Below are 18,822 nucleotides of genomic sequence, written 5' to 3'. Positions count from 1 at the left end.
GTGAGATGATAATAATACCATGTCTCTGCTCTCCAACCTAAGTAGAGAAGTCGCTGCCAACCAGCGCTGGTGACAGATTTGTGTCAGCATAGTCACAGTTTGACTCCTCTCTCTGGAGACCAGTGGCTCATGGTATATGAAATGCTGCCTGAGACTGGATGTAGTCTGGAGATACAGCACCTCCCAGCCCATTCAACTGACCAGGGAGCAGTGCTAACGAGACCAAGGTCATGGATCCAATCCCCTCTTGGGCTGCATGCCTGTCCCATCAGCCAACCAGCCAGTGCTTTCATAGCTGCAAGGCAGACGGGCCAGGAGCAACTATGGACAAAGAGTGTAAATCCATCACCACTGCTAGAAAACCAACGCATGCACATGCCTCACTCACTGTTGTGTATGTAAACCAAATGAATTTGTGGAAGACTCAAATACACACATGACGTGCACGTGAAATCGGAAGTCTCAGTTTTCCTGTTTATCAAATGCAACCATATACTGACCAACCTTTTTATAAAATGCCACCTGAACTTTTTCTCAGTTCTAGCCTAAGAACCAAACAAAGGAAACGAAAGACAACGTTGGTGACCTGATTTAACTGTAAGAGCTAATGCTGTTTGAGGCTATTTTTAAACTCTAGGTGGTGACCCCAGAAATGGCCAAGTTATGTGAGCTTAGTTGATCGAGTGACATCTGAGACTTCTGAATGATCACCAAATGGGGGCCCAAGAACTTCCATGTTAGAAAAGCACTTGAAAATACATGGTCCCAGCTGATCCTATGAACTGATTTTCTAACTTAAGCTATATTCACAATCAGTAATGAGTGTGGGGAGGAAAGATAGCAAATAGAGTTGTTCTTAAATTGGGTGGGCAGCCCCCCTCAGAGGACAGCGATGTGACCCAGGTTTTGTGTTTGCTGCCCTCTCCTGGCCATTACTGTGCACTGCAACCTCAGCTCAGCGCTAGATGGCCTCTTTCTCCCTTTCTTTCTCCTTCTCTCCTCCTTCCTCAGCCTCCCCATCCATGAGAGGATCCACCCCGCTGGACGTGGCTGCTTCCTCTGTGATGGACAACAACGAGTTAGCGCTGAGCTTAGAGGAACCAGACCTCGAGAAGGTAACTGGCCCTGGGGAGGCACTGTGCTTGCTCCCCACTGCCTACAGCACAGCCAGGCCAAGGAAAAGCAGACGGAAGTCTGTGTCTCCGTCAGAACCTCTTTAGCGTGTGACAAAAATATGGGGGGGCTTCCCTGGTGGCGCAGTGGTTGAGGGTCTGCCTGCCGATGCAGGGGACACGGGTTCGTGCCCCGGTCCGGGAAGATCCCACATGCCGTGGAGCGGCTGGGCTGGTGAGCCGTGGCCACTGAGCCTGCGCGTCTGGAGCCTGTGCTCCGCAACGGGAGAGGCCACAACCGTGAGAGGCCCGCGTACCGCAAAAAAAAAAAAAAAATTATGGGGGGATGTGAGTCACTGGCAGCTGTGTGATAATTAGGACCAAGCATCTCCTGTGGTCTGGGCTCACCAACTCCACAGACATGGACATGTGGACATGTGTGTTCTTTGTGTGTGAAGGCCCAGCCTCACTGGTCTGCATGGGCCCACCAGAGACCTGTGGTTCCTAATAAAGTTCTGTGTCATCGAATTTACATGTTTATACACTAAAGAAAGCGACATGGCAGAAAACGGTATAATTACTATAAAGATAAAGAGGGCCCACACATGTCCTCTCCGTGGACAGAGGAGACGAAACTGAGCTACCCCACGTCGTCGGGACTGTGAAGTGCACTCCTGGTGGGGGTCAGGCCGCCTCTCCTCCATCATTTCCCTGTCCCGTCTTGGGACTGTTTCCTTGACTAGACAGCTGACAGCTGAGATTGGCAGTGAACTTCCCGAGTGCGGAGAGGAGCAATCTAGTAGGGAGACAAGGAGAAGATCGTCCACTGCGTGGTGGGTTTGGGAGCACCTAGGAGTGGGCCCCTGACCCTGACAAGGGGATTAGAAAGGGCCCTCAGCAAAGAGATGACCCCCAGCGTGGGCAGAAGCTACTCGGTCACATCGCGGGGAAGCGCATGCCAGGCATGTCTGAAGTTCAGAGAGGAGAGCGTGGCGTGCTTGAACTTTGGAAAGCCGGGGGTGACCAGAGCACAGAGTGCTTGGGGGGAGCGGTGAGGAGGGCGAGCAGAAAGGAATGGGCCTTATGCTGCCACTGCTGCTAATAACAGAAGTCCACGCTCCTCCGGAATCACTGTGTGCCATGCCCCACTCGGAATGAACTCACATGACCCTCAGGACAAGCCTTTTTATTGTTGCCCTAGTTATAGGAGAGGAAACTGAGGCATAGAGAGATTAGGGAACATCCTCAGTGTCGTGGGGTTTGTAAGTGTCAGAGCCAGGGGTCAAAAGCACTGGGCTCCAGAGGCTGTGTTCTTACTTATGATATTATGGGACCTCCCTGTAGAGCCTGGAGCCACGGAAACCACTGGAGGGCTTCAAGGAGAGGAGCAACACAACGCCGTTTATATGTTAGAAAACACTTCCTGGTTTCAATAAGAAGAACCGACTGGAACAGAAACAAGACAACCCCCCCGCCCCCATACACACAGGGACTCGGGAGCTGTGCACCCAGCAGCATGATATGTGATAGCTGTTCTATAAGTGCCCTGGGTATTCCTGGCCTCTGCCTCTGGTGGGACAGACTTCAGTCAGGCTCAGCTCTTCATACATTTAGACAGCAGTAAATATCGCGGTTTTTGCTTGGGTGATGTGATGATAACTGACACCTGTATTTAAAAGCAGTTAACGGTTCTCTTTTGACAAGACAGTGCTACAAGGCTCAGTGCCCAGCATCCCACCGTCAGCCTCGTTCACCTGTTCAGTTGATACTGCTCGACAAGGACCACAAGCCTCCGTCAGAAGAGGCAAGATATGTTGAGTGGAGGCCAGGAGGCGGGGAGAGGGGAGAAAGGGGACCCAGGGAAATCTGTAGAGGAGGATGATGGGATCGCTGCCTCCTTTTCAGGTGGTTCTTGTGGCTCAGCACAGTGCGCAAACTTTACTCAGACCAGTGTCAGGAAATGCCCCAAGTGTGGTCCCTGGGGGAGAGGCAAAGGACCAGTAAATGCTGCCATTCCATTCCACCCTTCTATGTATCACAACAGGAATCAGGCCTGCGATTGAACAGCAACCACACATACACACACACATGCACACACACGAGCACTTATTTTTGTGGCCGGTGAAATGCCCTGCACCTGTAACCCTGAAAACTCTGCCTAATTCCTGCTTTTATTAATGCTTTTCTGGACTTTATTTATTTATTTATGGCTGCATCGGGGCTTCGTTGCTGTGCACGGGCTTTCTCTAGTTGCGGCGAGCGGGGGCTACTCTTCGTAGCAGTGCACGGGCCTCTCGTTGTGGTGGCTTCTCTTGTTGTGGAGCACAGGCACTAGGGTGCACAGGCTTCAGTACTTGTGGCACGTGAGCTCAGTAGTTGTGGCTTACAGGCTCTAGAGTGCAGGCTCGGTAGTTGTGGCGCACAGGCTCAGTAGTTGTAGCTCACAGGCTCTAGAGTGCAGGCTCAGTAGTTGTGGCACACGGGCTTAGTTGCTCCACGGCATGTGGGATCTTCCTGGACCAGGGTTCGAACCCATGTCCCCTGCATTGGCAGGCGGATTCTTAACCACTGTGCCACCAGGGAAGCCCTTTTCCAGACATTTTTAAGACCAAACAAAATCTAAACTCCAAGCATAATAATATCCTTGCTCCTTTAAGTAGGAAAAAGTGTGATAATAGTTTCTTACTGAGTTTTGACTTAGATCCCTCATTCTTTCAAAATGACTTAGAGTATTTGCTGTCAGCAAATACAAGAGTCATTTGACGAATGTTTATTGAGCCCCTACTCTGTGCTAGGCCCTGGGGACTAAAAAAGGAAAACACCATTCCTGACTTGGAGGGTTAGCAGCACGATGAATTCCCCTCTTCTCCCCACGTACATAAAATATCAGAAGCTAAATTAGAATGACAACTGCATTTCAAGCACAGGAGGTCTATTTGCTAAGCTTTTAGCCCGGCACCTTCTGAAAAGTAGGGAGATTCTAAAATATTCTACCAGATCGCAAAGCTGAGATCTTCTGCTAAGTGTCTGGTAACCTGGAAGTGAAGAGAACACACTACCCATCCTAGTCCTTAAGGGGCCATGACCTCTTTGCTAGCCATCCCACATTGAACGTCTCAGCTCCTGACTTGGGACAGCTGTTGTTGAGCCAGAACTTACCTAGAGACCCCTGATTAGTTGAAGGCCCACCCAGTCAACCAGTGACTGAACATTTTGGTCTTGAAATAGCATGGCCAAATGAATATGTCCAGCCTGCATCCACTGTTGCCTCCCCAGAGACACCCTACTTAGGCCTACTTTTAAATGGCAGATCCCTCTTGCCAGAACTGGAAAATCCATGGAACTGGATAGCACATGGAGTGTTTCTACATAGCAGTGATCATCAGTCTCGTCAATTGCTTGGAAACAAAAATGAATAAAAGGGGGCTTCCCTGGTGGTGCAGTGGTTGAGAGTCCGCCTGCCAATGCAGGGGACATGGGTTTGTGCCCCGGTCCGGGAAGATCCCACATGCCGCGGAGCGGCTGGGCCCGGGAGCCATGGCCGCTGAGCCTGTGCGTCCGGAGCCTGTGCTCCGCAATGGGAGAGGCCACAGCAGTGAGAGGCCTGTGTACCGCAAAAAAAAAAATAAAAAATAAAAGGTTCCAATTTCAAATCTACTGAATTATTTACCTGGAAAGTCCTGGGCTCTCTCTAGCTTCTAGGGAAACGAAAGCCCTTCAGTTCCCAGAATTTTGCCTGCCTTATAGCTATGTAAAACACTTACATTAAAAAAAAAAAAAAAACCTGGGCACTTACTTTTGTATTGTTCTTGGCAGGTGGTGACCTACTTGGCAGGCTGTGGCCTACAGAGCTGCCCCATGCTTCTGGCCAAAGGCTACCCTGATGTCGGCTGGAACCCCATTGAAGGGGAGCGTTACCTGTCCTTCCTGAGGTTTGCCGTCTTCGTGAACAGTGAGTCTCAGTTTTTCAGAGCTAGGATGGCATAATTGTGGCGGAATCTAGGAAAAGGAAATCCTTTGCACTGCTTCCTCTCCATAAATATGATAGATTCTATAGGTAGGTGGCAGCTGGAAGAAAAATCTCAGGGAGAATCAGGCTAGACAAGAATCAAGAGTAGAATCCAGTGGCAGTCCTGAGCTCTAGTGCCAGAGCCTGCAAGGAGCTCACTGCATGGGCTTGGGCTTGTCATCTCTCTGTACCTCTTCTCCTAAAAGAGGTACAGAGAGATGACCTCACCTGTTTCACAGAATTAAATGCAAGTGTGCCTCCAGATCCTTAGACTATTAGTTGGTTGGATGGATGGATGGATTGATGGATGGATGGATAGATGGATGGGAGGAAGGATGGATGGATGGATGCTTGGATGGATGGTTGGATGGTTGGATGGGTGGATGGATGGATGGGAGGAAAGAAGGAAGGAAGGATGGATGGATGGATGGATGGATGAATAAAAATCAGGAATAACTGATCGCTGTTAAAGGTAACTAAACTCCCAGGAGAAAAAACTTGCTATAGAAGCCCTAAATATTATTCTTCTTAATATTGATACAAGTCACCTCTCATTTATAGTGAATTCCAAGTTGACACAAATTCTGTATTTTCACTAGTTTAATGTGCTGAATATTGTGTAAAATAAGTAAACTACTTTCTTAAAACTGTACCTTGTCTCCCTAGATTCTGCTAAAATACTAATTCACTTATATTTACATTATAGTTATAATAGTTCTCCATTTTCCCAGTTTGGAGTTTCAGGCCAACAAATCCAGCTGGGCTGGTTAAGTGATCACAAAGAGGGATTGCACCTAATAAACAATCATGTCGATTTTTCTAACTAGGAGAATTCACCTAAAAATATATTGGCGTGACGTGATCATTATATTCCCATGTGCTCTTCTTGTCTTCCTTCCCCTCCCCACCCCCCTGCTTATTTTCCTACCCCATAATGCACTCTATTCTTAATATTTGAATGGTTTCCATTGTCCCGGTTTTTCCCCTTCCTGACTTGGTGACAGAGCTTGAGATGTCTACCTTTTGTTCCCCTGGGACTCACCCAGCCAAGTTTTAGGAACTTGGACCTTCTGCTTCTCTCTGCGTGTTCTTCACTGTCCCTCCTATCTGTTCATCATCAGCATTGCTAAACTCCATTTTCTTCCTCTGAGGCCAGTTTCAGAGCATCCTCTAATAGTCTGTCTTACTTCTAATCCAAATGATTGCATGTCCAGAATTAATGCAGAGTTACTGTGGTAATAAAGGGAAATTTTTTGTTAAATAGATTTTAAGGATTCATAAATGTCACCAAATTATGTAAATAGACTGTATGACACAAACCAGATACAGGCGGGATCCATTTATTCATGTTGGCCACCTTCACAGTCAAGATCAAGTGCTTTATGAGTCAATTAGTGGGACTATCCACATGGGTTATGAAGGTAGAGGAGTCCACTGGCTATGGTCTTACCAGGATGGCCAAATTCCAAAACTTCCTTATGCTTATTAGGTACTACCATGTTCAACGAAACTCTAAACCAAACGCATTTGGTCCACCCTCTTTGCTTTCAGATTGTTTTATGTCTTTTTAATATATTCTCTACAGTATGATTTCATAATGCAATACATTCTAGCAAATCTATTAGACCATCAGTAGGAAGATATGTGCACTTTAATGTTTATTGTGTCTCTATTATATAAAGGCCACATTTGGTCCTGGCAAAGGATGTTGGCTTTTGCATTGAAAGAATTAACAGTCTAGTAAGTGGAACAGGCATGGAGAGAGGTCACTATAATAAGAAGTGGAGTAAGGTAGGGACAGAGTGATAGAGGATTTCACGAGGGGAAGCTCACATCCTGTTGAGATCAGAAAAAGCCTCCTGGGGGAGGTGATATTAGGGATGAGCTTTGAAGGGTCAGATTTCCAGATGCAGAGATGCAGAAGAGGTGATCCAGGTAGGGAGAAGCTTGAACAGTGGCCTGAGAGCTAAAGCACACATGCTCTGGAAACACAGTGATTGGCTGATCTAGAGGATAGATACATGGTTGACAGTGGTAAGAGATGAGGTTTAAAAGGTAGGTAGGCAGCTATACTAGGGAGAATCTAAATGCCAAGCTGAAGAGTTTTGTCTTGATTCAGTGTGCAGAGAACTGGGAAAGAAGAGAGATTGGTGGCAACCACTGGGAACTTCTGTGCCCAGGTTAGGATAATGATTTTCTGAATTATAATGTTGGTGATGGGAATGGGATGGAGATCAGCTGGAAAGAAATTACAGAGACAGAAAGTATAGGACTCACTGGTGGCGATGACTCTGGTGGCTGGGCCCTGGGTATTTTGGGAGAAAAGGAACAGAAGTCACTTTGAAGCTTAGAGATTTTGTGTGTGTGTGTGTGTGTGTGTGTGTGTGTGTGTGTGTGTGTTGGGTCTTCATTGCTGCACGCAGGCTTTCTCTAGTTGCAGCGAGTGGGGGCTACTCCTCTTTGTGGTACATGGGCTTCTCATTGCGGTGGATTCTCTTGCTGCGGAGCATGGGCTCTGGAGTGCATGGGCTTCAGTAGTTGTGGCATGCGGGCTCAGTAGTTGTGGCTCATGGGCTCTAGAGCACAGGCTCAGTTGTGGCACATGGGCTTAGTTGCTCCATGGCATGTGGGATCTTCCCGGACCAGGGATTGAACCCGTGTCCCTTGTCCCCTGCATTGGCAGGTGGATTCTTAACCACTGAGCCCCCAGGGAAGTCCTGAAGCTTAGAGATTTAAGGGTAGGGAGAAAAGAAATAAGGATGGTCAAAAGGAGAAAATGGTTTGAGATGGAGGGTAATGAGCTTGTGTGATTCAGGTGATGATTTGCAAACCCCAAATGGAGATGCCCCTAATTGGGGCAATAGGATAGAGATCAATCAGGCAACAGATTGGGACCGAGTAGACTTGCAGGTCATCTGCAGTTGAAATGGTAGGAGTGGACTGTCACAGGGGAGAGCATGAAAGAGAGAGGGATGGCAAGTATGGAAAAAGAAAAAATTAGAATCTTGTTGAGCACCTAGAGGAGATAGAGTGGCTCAGTCACAGCAGAATGACATGGAAGAGTTTGGGCTGGAGGATGGAGTATCTTGGGTTCAGATATGGCTCCATCACTAGCTCTGTGAATTTAGGCAAGTTAATAAAACTTTCCTAGCCTCGGGGGTTTTTTGTATATAAAACAGAGATAATAATTGCGTATATCTCACAGAGTTGTTGTGAGGCTTAAATGAAGTAATCCATGGAAAACTCAGATTAGCACACTGCCAGAAATGTAGTAAGCCTGCAGTTGTGTTAGCTGGCATTGTTATTGTGATCCTTACAAGAGTATTAGGGCATTTGAAATGGGAAGACTCTCATAAACAGATTCCTTGGGATCTCAAAGCTCTTTGTCTTTATATCTTTATTTCAAAGTCTTTATATCTAAGAGGTGATTACAAAGGACTTCCCGGCCACTTTTGTGATCTCTGCTCAGCAGCGAAAGATGAAGGTGTTATGGGTGATCATGATAGATAACAGGGGTGGTTATGGTGGGTGATGGTGATGGTGGGGGTGGGTTGGTGGTAGGTGGTGATGGTGGATGAGTCATAGTGAGGGTAGTGGGTAGTGATTGGTGATAACAATGATGATGGGATATGACGGTTGAGTGGTAGCCATCTTGGGTTTTGCGAGGTGATCAAGGTGAGCAGTGGTTAGTGATGGTAAGTGTGGTGATAATGTTCGTGGTAGTGGTGAGTGATGGTAGGGGTGGTCATAGTGGGTGATGGTAGTGGTGGTGGTATATGATGGCTGGGTGGCAGATGGTCATAGTGGGTTGTGGGGGTGACTGTGGTAGGTGGTAGTGCGTGGTGAGGATGGTGGCAGTGGTAATAACAGCTAGCAGTTAGCATTTTCATGTGCCAGGCATGGTTCAAAGCACTTTTATATGTATTAACTTATTCATTTGATCCAATAATCCAATGAGTTAGATACAGTTATCTTTATCATTTTATGGATAAACACCCCTATGCTGAGAGAGATTAAGTACCTTTCCCAGAATCACACAGCTAGTAAGACTTTTCCTAAGATTTGAACCAGAGCAGTTTGGCTCCAGAGGCCAAACTGTACTCAAACCATTATGTAGTATTGCCTTGATAACACTTTCTCCCTAATGAACAAGGAGAAATAGCATTTCCTCCTTTGAGCTGATCAATAATTGTGGAATTATTTAATTTCTGTTTGGTGCTAATGTTTAAAAAAAGTTTTTTTTGAAGACTCTTGCTAAGAGGGAGGGGATATGGCAATATATGTATACATATAGTTGATTCACTTTGTTATACAGCAGAAACTAACACAACATTGTAAAGCAATTTTACTCCAATAAAGATGTTTAAAAAAAGTAAAAAATAAAAAAAGCTCTTGCTATATCAAAATAATAGAATTAGAAAATTCTTTCTAACATTATTTTACTAGTTTCTATTAAAGTTGGTGTTAAATCTTCTTAAAGAAGATTTGTCTTCAAAAGCACTTCTTAAAGCATATCATTTTCTCCACTTTATTTTTATTAGCTTGCTGGGAAGCCTTGGGTTGTGTTTAACGCTAGGAGTACTGAAGCTGACAAGTTTCTATTAACCCAGGAGTTGCAAACTTTATAGCCAGTGTACACACAGATGTGTCTGGGTGTCTGATTAATCCCTTCCTAATGTAGTACCTAGTAGGAAAAGATTCCTTACAAATCCGCAAAAAGAAAGAAAAAGTAATTCTGTGCCTCGTTAGAGTCCTTGGAGTATTTTAGTGACATCTTCCTCAGGCTACAGGCTTATCTGTGAGGAACACAGTATGTCCTAGCTTTGCTGAATCTGTTTCCCTAGGCAGCTTGATCATCAGTGGTCATAAGCTGGGCATCCATCATATGACATGTGAAGAGTACATGAGGGGTTATGAGAAGTGACAGGAGACATGCTCTAGAAGTTCTGTCCTGAAGTCACTTACAAATCAAAGCAGCAAACAGAGCAAACCCAAGTAAAATTATCAGCAACGTACATACATACTAAAAACTCAACTACACCTACCTACATAGTGAGACATGTGACTGTTGGCAGGCCAAAAATGATGGTGCTTATTGGAATCTGGTGAAGTGAATATAGGAATGCCTGGGGAAGAAGGCAAATGTTGAATAACATCTTGAAGAAAGAAATGGACATAGTTTAACAGAGTAGTTGGGGGAGAGCATACTGGGGAGCGTTGAGCTGGGAGCCATAAAACTTTTAGGAAGTGTCATTTATGTCTCAATAACAATGGAAGAAAAGTCTTTTAGGATCAAGAGTACAAAGTAGCATGTTACCTTTGAAGGGCATAGTAGGAATGAATGCTTAAAAGAATCAGCTGGTTCGTATAGTCATGTTTTTGTTTTTGTTTTTTTTTTTGTGGTACACGGGCCTCTCACTGTTGTGGCCTCTCCTGTTGTGGAGCACAGGCTCCGGACGCCCAGGCTCAGCGGCCATGGCTCACGGGCCCAGCCGCTCCACGGCATGTGGGATCTTCCTGGGCCAGGGCACGAACCCGTGTCCCCTGCATCGGCAGGCGGACTCTCAACCACTGCGCCACCAGGGAAGCCCTATTCATGTTTTTAGAGTTAGAAAAAGATGTAACAACAATTCTTCAGTGTGATTGGCACTGATGACCGGGTATGGTTAGGATTAAAATGTCTAAGATGTTCTCAAATTTATAATCCTAGGAAATGGACAGCCTTGGTTCCTGCAAACAAAGGCTGATAATTGGTCTGATAATGCAGTGATGGAGAGTCACCCTCAGCGTTCCATCTGATCATTTCAAGCCTCTACATGCTGTTAACAAGAGGCTTGAGCATACAGGGTTAGATAATTCAGACATGAACCCTGTTCTTATTAAATATACAGTCTAGTGAGAAAAGTAGAAACAGATACAAACAATTCATTCATTATACTTGTGTGCAGTGCTTTAAGGAAGAGGATAGGGTATTTGAGAGGACTAGATCCTCTGGGGCTTCCAAGCTTAAGCTGGTCCTGAAGGATGAAGTGGAGTTACCTAGATCAATCAAGGTTTTATGTCAAAGGAATGAGAAAGGCAAAGTTCCAGGCAAAGAAACTTAAAACAGGGATTGTGCTTAGAATAGAGAGAGTAAGAAAAGCGATGGGCGGAAGGTAAAATCATTTCATCCTTACTAATCATCTCTGTGGTGAGAATGACCGCTTCTGGTTAAAATGGGGAGAATCATTCCATTTCCATCCAACTTCTTAGGAACATTGAAAAGAAGGTCATAATGCGAAGGCAGTGTTGAGAGCCTTTGAAGAAAGGCTCTGTGAACATACACACTGCTATTAAGCTTATTATTCATTTGGAACTCCAGCAAAAACATTGCTGTAAGCCCCTAGGCAAAACTAGCTTACCTCAGATCTCTCTCTCCCTTGAAAAATGCCCTCAAGGTCAGTATTCAGCTTCCCCACTGTGGATTTGGTTGGCAGTCCAACTTCCTGAACTACAGGTAATTAGGAAGAGAATGTTCTCTCTCTTCTAATCAGGCCATCCTCCCCTCTACCTTGTGAAGCCTTGAGAAATTCTTTTCCTTGATCCCCTCTCCAATTAGCATCAATGGTTGCACTTCAGTTCCTTCCTGTTGCAGGGTGCCCTCTGCATCCCCCACGGATGACCACAATTCAGTGATCAAGCGATGGCTTCCTGGGTCCACTGTAGCTCCAACCTAATTAGCTTAGATTTGAAGACCTGAAATTCAGATAAAATAAGGCTAATTTGGCAAATGAATTTCAATAGCAAACTCAATATAGAACTCATAGCCTAATTTTTCAATTCTTTTGGACATTGTGGTCCACGTTCCGTCAAATTCCATGATGCTGATCGCTTTGGAAAGAGCTAAGTTAATTTCAGTGTGCTGGTAAAGACAAGGGCTGACCCACAAGTGTTTCCATTCTGAGAAATGAAAGAATCAGAGCACAGTGTTTAAATAAGCTTGACTAACAGGGTTGGGTTTTTTCTCCATTTTTTGACACTTACAATTTCAAAGTTTTAGCTTCATTATTCTTGTAATAGAAAATTACGACTAAGGGTGTGCTACCTAATAAGTTTTGGGGGTGAACAACATTTGAAAGTAGCCAACTGTGAGTTATGTCTGTAACTAAGAATATTTGCTTTCAAATATGCTGATTATCATGGTGCTTTTCTTTAAGTATCCCTCTGTGATTAAACTGTATCATGTATAAATGCTAGGTTCACCTCATAGGAAAATATGTCCTTAAGACTTAGCATCACCTCTTTATCTGAGCTCTTCTATAAACTGGACAATATCACTCAACATTGTCCTTGGGTTCCTTTCCTTCCCTGATTGATTCCACCATACCATTACTGTGATTATTTTACCTTTTTAGCATCTCCTGAGAATTTTCTTCACGTGGATTCCGGTTTAATTAAAAACAAGTTCTTTTTTGATGTTAAATTAGATGAAACCCGAAGAAAAGCTTCTTTATAAAAATTTCAGTCTCTTCTTGAAGGATTGAGCTATAAAATAGTGAATGCATGCTGATGGGTTGTATAAATTCAGTTTAATGAAATATTCTGAATCTAGTTACACAGTTCTAAAATTTACAGAGGTATATACTTACAATCCTGAATTTTACCTGTGGTGTAGAAGGTCAAGTGATAAAAGAGGATGTCAGCAGGCCAAGCTTTTGACCAGGACTACAGGTAGACTCTCCAGGGCTGTGAGACACAGCAGTGTGTTCACTTGTGAGTTTGTGTGGGCACAAGTTAGTTTCAAATATTTGAACAGCAAGCTCAGCCCTTCTGATGCTGTGGACATGGTGGAAGAAATCTCTGCATATAGGTTAAACTAATAGACTCACTCTAAAACTAGAAGAAGCACAAGCATCTCAACAGGGCAAATGAGACCCAGTGAGACTGTGCAGTGTACCTACTCACACAGGGATTTGCTAAAAATCTGGAAGAGAAGCCAGATTTTATGGGTTCCCATTCGAATGCTCTACTCTAAGTTGATTCATAAAATTTTTCATCAAACAGACCTTAAACTCCTGTGATAGTTTTAAAATGTATCTATAAATTCTTCCATGCTCCTTCTTCCAAAAGGTGGAGGCTGCTTCTTCTCCCTTTGAGCGTGAGCTGGACTCAGTGAATCACTTCTCATGAATAGGATATGGCAGAAGTGACAGTGTGTGACAAAGTTGTAAAAGGTATTGCAGCTTCTGCCTTACCCTCTCCTCTCTCTTGGATCCTTTGCTCTGTGGGAAGCCAGCTGGCATGTCATGAGAACACTCAAGGAGCCCTATGGAGAGGTCACATGGTGAGGAACTGAGGCCTCCTGCCAACAGCCATGTGAGTGAGCGTGGAAGCTGATACTCCACGTCCAGTCAAGCCTTCAGAAGACTGCAGCGCTGGCTGACATTTGTACTGCAACCTCTTGGGAGATCCCAAGCCAGGACCACCTCACTTAGTCGCTCCCGAATTGCTGACTACAGAAACTGTGAAATAATAGTTACTGCCTTAACCTGCTAAGATTGGAGGAAATTTTTAATGCAAGAATAAATAATTAATATTACAACAGCATATCAAGATGCTATCTATTATAGAGCTCAATCCTCTAATAATATCTAATGATTTTATTTAAAAGTTTTTCTTTAGGCTTCATCCAATATACAACATCAAAAAGTCTTGTCTTTGAGGCTTCTTATTAGCCCAGGGATAAGTTCTTAGACACAAATTAAGTTGTCGTCTGAGACACTGAGACAGAAAGTGTGTTTCAGGAAATTGTCTGAACAAGCTGTAAAACTACTTTTGATTATAAATTTTGGCTCTGAGAAGCATTGGCTATCTCTCTCTACATGGGATAGTTCACTGCTTAATTACTTCTTTGGGAAATGATACCCTGTCTTAGTTGTCTACAGTTCTTCCAAAGAAAAATACCAGCAAAATACAATTGTCCAACCTTTAGCTCCCCACAGAGCTAGTCTGAGAGTAACCAAGATAACTTTACCAAGTAGATTCTCACCTGGATAAATGATTTCAGAAATGCCCTGAGGTTCATCCCCACAGACCTGGTTGTTCTAGGGTATGTATTAGACTCTGACAGAAGACAGCTCAGGAGCTAGCATGTCACTTCTCCAGATGTTAAATGAGGCACACCCGCTTGAGTTACCATCTTACCTCCTCTCAAGGAAGGAAGGAAATACCTATTAAGCACCCCTCAGGGAGTTAATAAAGAGGTAAAGTCACTTGTGAATTAATCAGTAATCCATGGCAGACTCAGTAGTGTATTTCTTGCCCTCTGAGGACCTAAATATAGTGAAATAATGTGAATAGCACAAAATCCTGAACTGAGAAGTAAGACTGTTCTATATCAATTAATCGTAATACTTCAAGTAAATAGAGTCTGATGTAATTTATCAAAGCTCCCCTTTCTCTGCATCAGTATTACTTCCTAATCTTAAGAGTATGTGACAAGATCAATCAAATACTGTTCTCCCAGCCTCGTCAATTAGAAATCAAATCTGGGGGAATTCCCTTGCGGTCCAGTGGTTAGGACTCTGCACTGTCACTGCTGAGGACATGGGTTCAATCCCTGGTCTGGGAACGAAGATCCCACAAGCCACCTGGTGTGGCCAAAAAGAAATCAATTCCGGGGTTGTTCTCTCCAATGAGATGGTGATAATGCTTCTTTCCCTTAGGTGAAAGTGTGGAAGAAAACGCTAGCGTCGTGGTCAAGCTGCTCATCAGACGCCCCGAGTGCTTTGGCCCGGCCCTGCGGGGTGAAGGAGGAAATGGTCTGTTGGCGGCCATGCAAGGCGCCATTAAGATCTCTGAGAACCCAGCCCTCGACCTCCCCTCGCAGGGGTACAAGAGAGAAGTGTAAGTGAATGAATTGCCTTCTCACCCCAGTATGGTTGGTGAGCTCTGAAATATTCTCAGTACATGCGTGATAAAGCAAACGTCCATAACCTCCCCCTGGTAGAGAAAGCACAGGCTCTTTGCAGCTGTGGCTCAAACAGTTTAGATCACTTTGTCAAGCTTGTTGTTATCTTGACTCCCAGGAAGCCTAGTGGTCAGTATCATCTTCATCCCTTTCCATTTCTCCTACTCCACTCAGGCCAATTGGCAAATGGAGGAGTCAGCAAGCTCTTTCAGCCCTCACTACACCTCCCTGTGGCATCCCCATGGGAGGAAGCTGTATCCAGGCTAAGAGGCCTGGACCAACAGGGTTCCAGTCACTGTCTAACCCCAGCCCGTTCCCTTCAGTATTTTGAACCTTGGTGTCCCATCTCATACCTCACTTTTAAGAGGGAGTACCCTCCACTCCCTCTTCTGAAAGTGTTCGATTTGATTCCTTAGGTAAAAAGAAAGCTGCAGAATGTGAAAAATCACAGCACTAAAAATCTTGGTATTTAGGGCTTCCCTGGTGGCACAGTGGTTGAGGGTCCGCCTGCCAATGCAGGGGACGTGGGTTCGTGCCCCGGTCTGGGAAGATCCCACATGCTGCGGAGCGGCTGGGCCCGTGAGCCATGGCCGCTGAGCCTGCGCATCCAGAGCCTGTGCTCCGCAATGGGAGAGGCCACAACAGTGAGAGGCCTGCGTACCAAAAAATTAAAAAATAAAAAATAAAAATCTTGGTATTTAATGGTTAAAGACATAGTATGTTATCAGATTGCCTTGTGACCTAACTTTCATTATATCTTGTGAACATTTCCCTTTTATTGCAGCCTCTAGATTAGATCCCAGAATCTAGAGATGGGATATAACTCAGCAGAGGTAACTTTGCAGCCAGTGGCTCCTTCTTTTGGTGTGTGTGTGGGGGGTTATTAGTTCTGATAGGTGATCTGGTAGAGTTAGATAGAATCCCGAACATAACCTGTCCTAAATTTCTCATGTAAAATGAGAAAAACTGAGGCCCAGAGTCAAATAGCTTGTTAGCAACAGGGCCAGGACCTGGACTTGACCCTTCTGACTTCTTGTCCAATGTGCTTTCCATGTCTATTAAGGAAGGAAAAGGGAAGGAATGGTTGGTAGGAGCTTTGGGGGTCACAGTGCAGCTCCATGAGTATGTGTGGTCTGCATGATCCATTCATGTCAGTAAAGTTCATGGAACCCTAGGAATGTCATGAACAAATAGTTGGGTCCTTTGAGCTTGGTGAGTTAAACCGTCTCATTGACAACTAGGGGGAGAGAAGGAGCCCAATGGAAAGGATACGTGATGCCCAGGGTGAGCAGAGAAAGTGTTTCTATATCGTGTCTAAAACATGGCCCCACCTGCCAGGCTGCCTACACCTCCTTGTGTTGGTTCTCTCTCAGCAGCACGGAGGACCATGAAGATGAAGAAGAGGTTGTGCACATGGGCAATGCAATTATGTCATTTTATTCAGCTCTTATAGATCTGCTGGGCCGCTGTGCTCCTGAAATGCACGTAAGTGATGAGTTCCCAGAGAGCAGATTTGAGGGGCTTGAACCAGGAACACTGTAGATTTCATGAATGTCATTTCTTCTTCCGACTCTGACATTTGTGAAGGTACCTTCCTCTCTGTTCCTTTTAGCCAATATCAAAAGTAGTTTCCATCTCTCGTACCTGATTCTACAGTTTTCTAAGGAATGACTCCTGGGAAGATCTCTGCGTTGTGTGATTTCTCTGTGACACTAATAGGGCATATCTGATACATATTTTGTTTCAAAAGCCTCCCAAAACTGTTTTCCTATGCCTCAACTTGGTCACAATAGGACCAACTTGATTTCTTGTGTCTATCAGGACACTCCACATGGAAAATACTTTCTTGACAACCATGGTGTCAAGCATCAGGAAGGTAGTCATGGTTCATGTTTGCTTATTTCCCAGAGGTAAGCTTTACAGACATACTAAAAAAAATTGTTTCTCTTTTTATGGGATGTCTTCTCAGATGTCCAGTTTTGAACTAAAACGTTATGTTTTCACCTTCCTTTTTTCATCTCTGCTGAGGGTGGAGAAAGAGATTGGCCTTATTTCTCATAAAGACTCATATCATAAGTGAGAGAGGAAATAATTACTTCTTGTAGGAAAACAGAAAAGATAGCTTTTTATATTTAAAAAAATACTTGATTAACTCTTTAAAAGAACTGTTTGATTTGCTCATTCAGGGCTCAGGCACCTGCCTCTCTCTGCAGTGCTCACTGCCTTTGGATTATGTCAGAGCGTCTCCTGAAAATACTTGTAATGCAGATTGGGATGACATAAACAGTGGTCTCTAGTATTGATGAGGTTATATATTTGGTCACTGCCAAGATAAGAGTGGATATGTTGTATTTGTTTAATGCTAATGCAAGACAGAATCAATTAAAGTAGAGGCTTTCAAACTTTCTTTCTGACCAAAAAAAAAAAAAAATTTGTTTTGATCATAGTAAGAAATAAAATTTACATTGCAACCTAGTATACATATATTCCAGAAACAAAGTTTATCCTTACTATGGATAATGCACTCTAATATTTTCTATTCTATACTAATTTATTTCATGCTTTTTAATACTGGTGACAATCCACTACATGATGTTACAGCCCACTAACTGGTCATGACTACAGTTTGAAAGACATTGCATTAAAGCATTCACTCTTATCTTTCTTCCAGTATGTCATGGTCTTATCTAATAAATGATGTAGCCTGTTTGCAAATCCATCTAAAGTGTTTAGGGAAACTATTCCAGTATGGAACAATCTAGGATAAAAGTACTGTGGAGGGGAGAAAGTCTAAATCTTCAAAGTGAGGCTGATCAGAATTCTTAACTTAGTATTCTAGCTCCTACTGTGGAACTTGTACCTTACCCACATAGGCCCATCTTGCCATTTCTGTGCCCTTAAACAAATAAAGGAAAGTTGAAAGGGGGCTAGGGAAATACTAGGGTGTCCGACAGTCTTGGGGCAGGGTGTCATTTCCCCAGATCACCTGTAATCACTTCAAAAAGCAGGTTACACTGTTTGCCTAGTCTCGGGAAGACAGGCAGCATGGGATAGCTAAGTCATCAGAGCCCCACTGGGAAGGTGTTTCCTCCTTGCTTACTGCCCCTCAGATTCAATACCTTACACACACACACACACACACACACACACACACACACTTCTCCCCTGGCCCCTCCTCTGTTAGTGAGGGCGAGGGGTGATGCCATCATCACTGACAGCCTCCCCTCTGCCCACAGAAATGAGAGGTGGCATCTAGGGTCACACACGGGTGTTCTCCTGTCTCCAGTCCTTCAAGCATTATGTCTCAGCATGTCATCCAGCTCCCTCCTGGGTAGAGTCTTTCCTGAGCTCATGACAGTTCCATTGCTGGCTAAGAGCCTGTGCCCAGAAGCGCACCTGCTGCCCCCAGATCCAAGAGAATGTGCACCTGTACATCCCACCTGTGGCCATAAGGATCAGGTTATCCGTCCCCGGATAATTCCCTTGACATGTTCACATCCTCTCTGACATCCTCTACACCACTTTTATCGCCCTAGTCCCATCATTAATCAAACTTTTAGGAAATAGAAATTCCTAAGTCGTTTCTACATTTAGCAGAATTCCAGGGTCTGGAATCGTGGCCACATTGTCACCACTCCTGTCACAGCCACCAAGAGCTCCTGGTATTGCAGTCACACTGAGGACAGGCTGCACCTTCACTGCTGAGACTTGATGCCAAGATGGCATGACCATTGCTGTCGCAGCAAAGGAAC

At 44.5% G+C, this 18,822-nt stretch overlaps 1 protein-coding gene across 1 annotated transcript in view; it reads left to right on the top strand.

Moving 5' to 3' along the window:
- Nucleotides 1–18,822, top strand: part of RYR3 (ryanodine receptor 3) — a 371,986-nt gene that overhangs the window by 227,408 nt on the left and 125,756 nt on the right. The window contains exons 42-45 of the mRNA XM_060096078.1: nt 1,012–1,115; nt 4,929–5,064; nt 14,826–15,006; nt 16,447–16,555. Of these exons, the coding sequence (XP_059952061.1) occupies nt 1,012–1,115; nt 4,929–5,064; nt 14,826–15,006; nt 16,447–16,555 (530 nt within the window). The remainder of the gene's footprint in view (nt 1–1,011; nt 1,116–4,928; nt 5,065–14,825; nt 15,007–16,446; nt 16,556–18,822) is intronic.

The sequence above is a fragment of the Mesoplodon densirostris genome, chromosome 4, assembly GCF_025265405.1.
Source record: "Mesoplodon densirostris isolate mMesDen1 chromosome 4, mMesDen1 primary haplotype, whole genome shotgun sequence".
NCBI lineage: Eukaryota > Metazoa > Chordata > Mammalia > Artiodactyla > Ziphiidae > Mesoplodon > Mesoplodon densirostris.
Note: the sequence above shows the minus strand (reverse complement) of the source record. Positions and strands in the feature narration are given on the sequence as shown.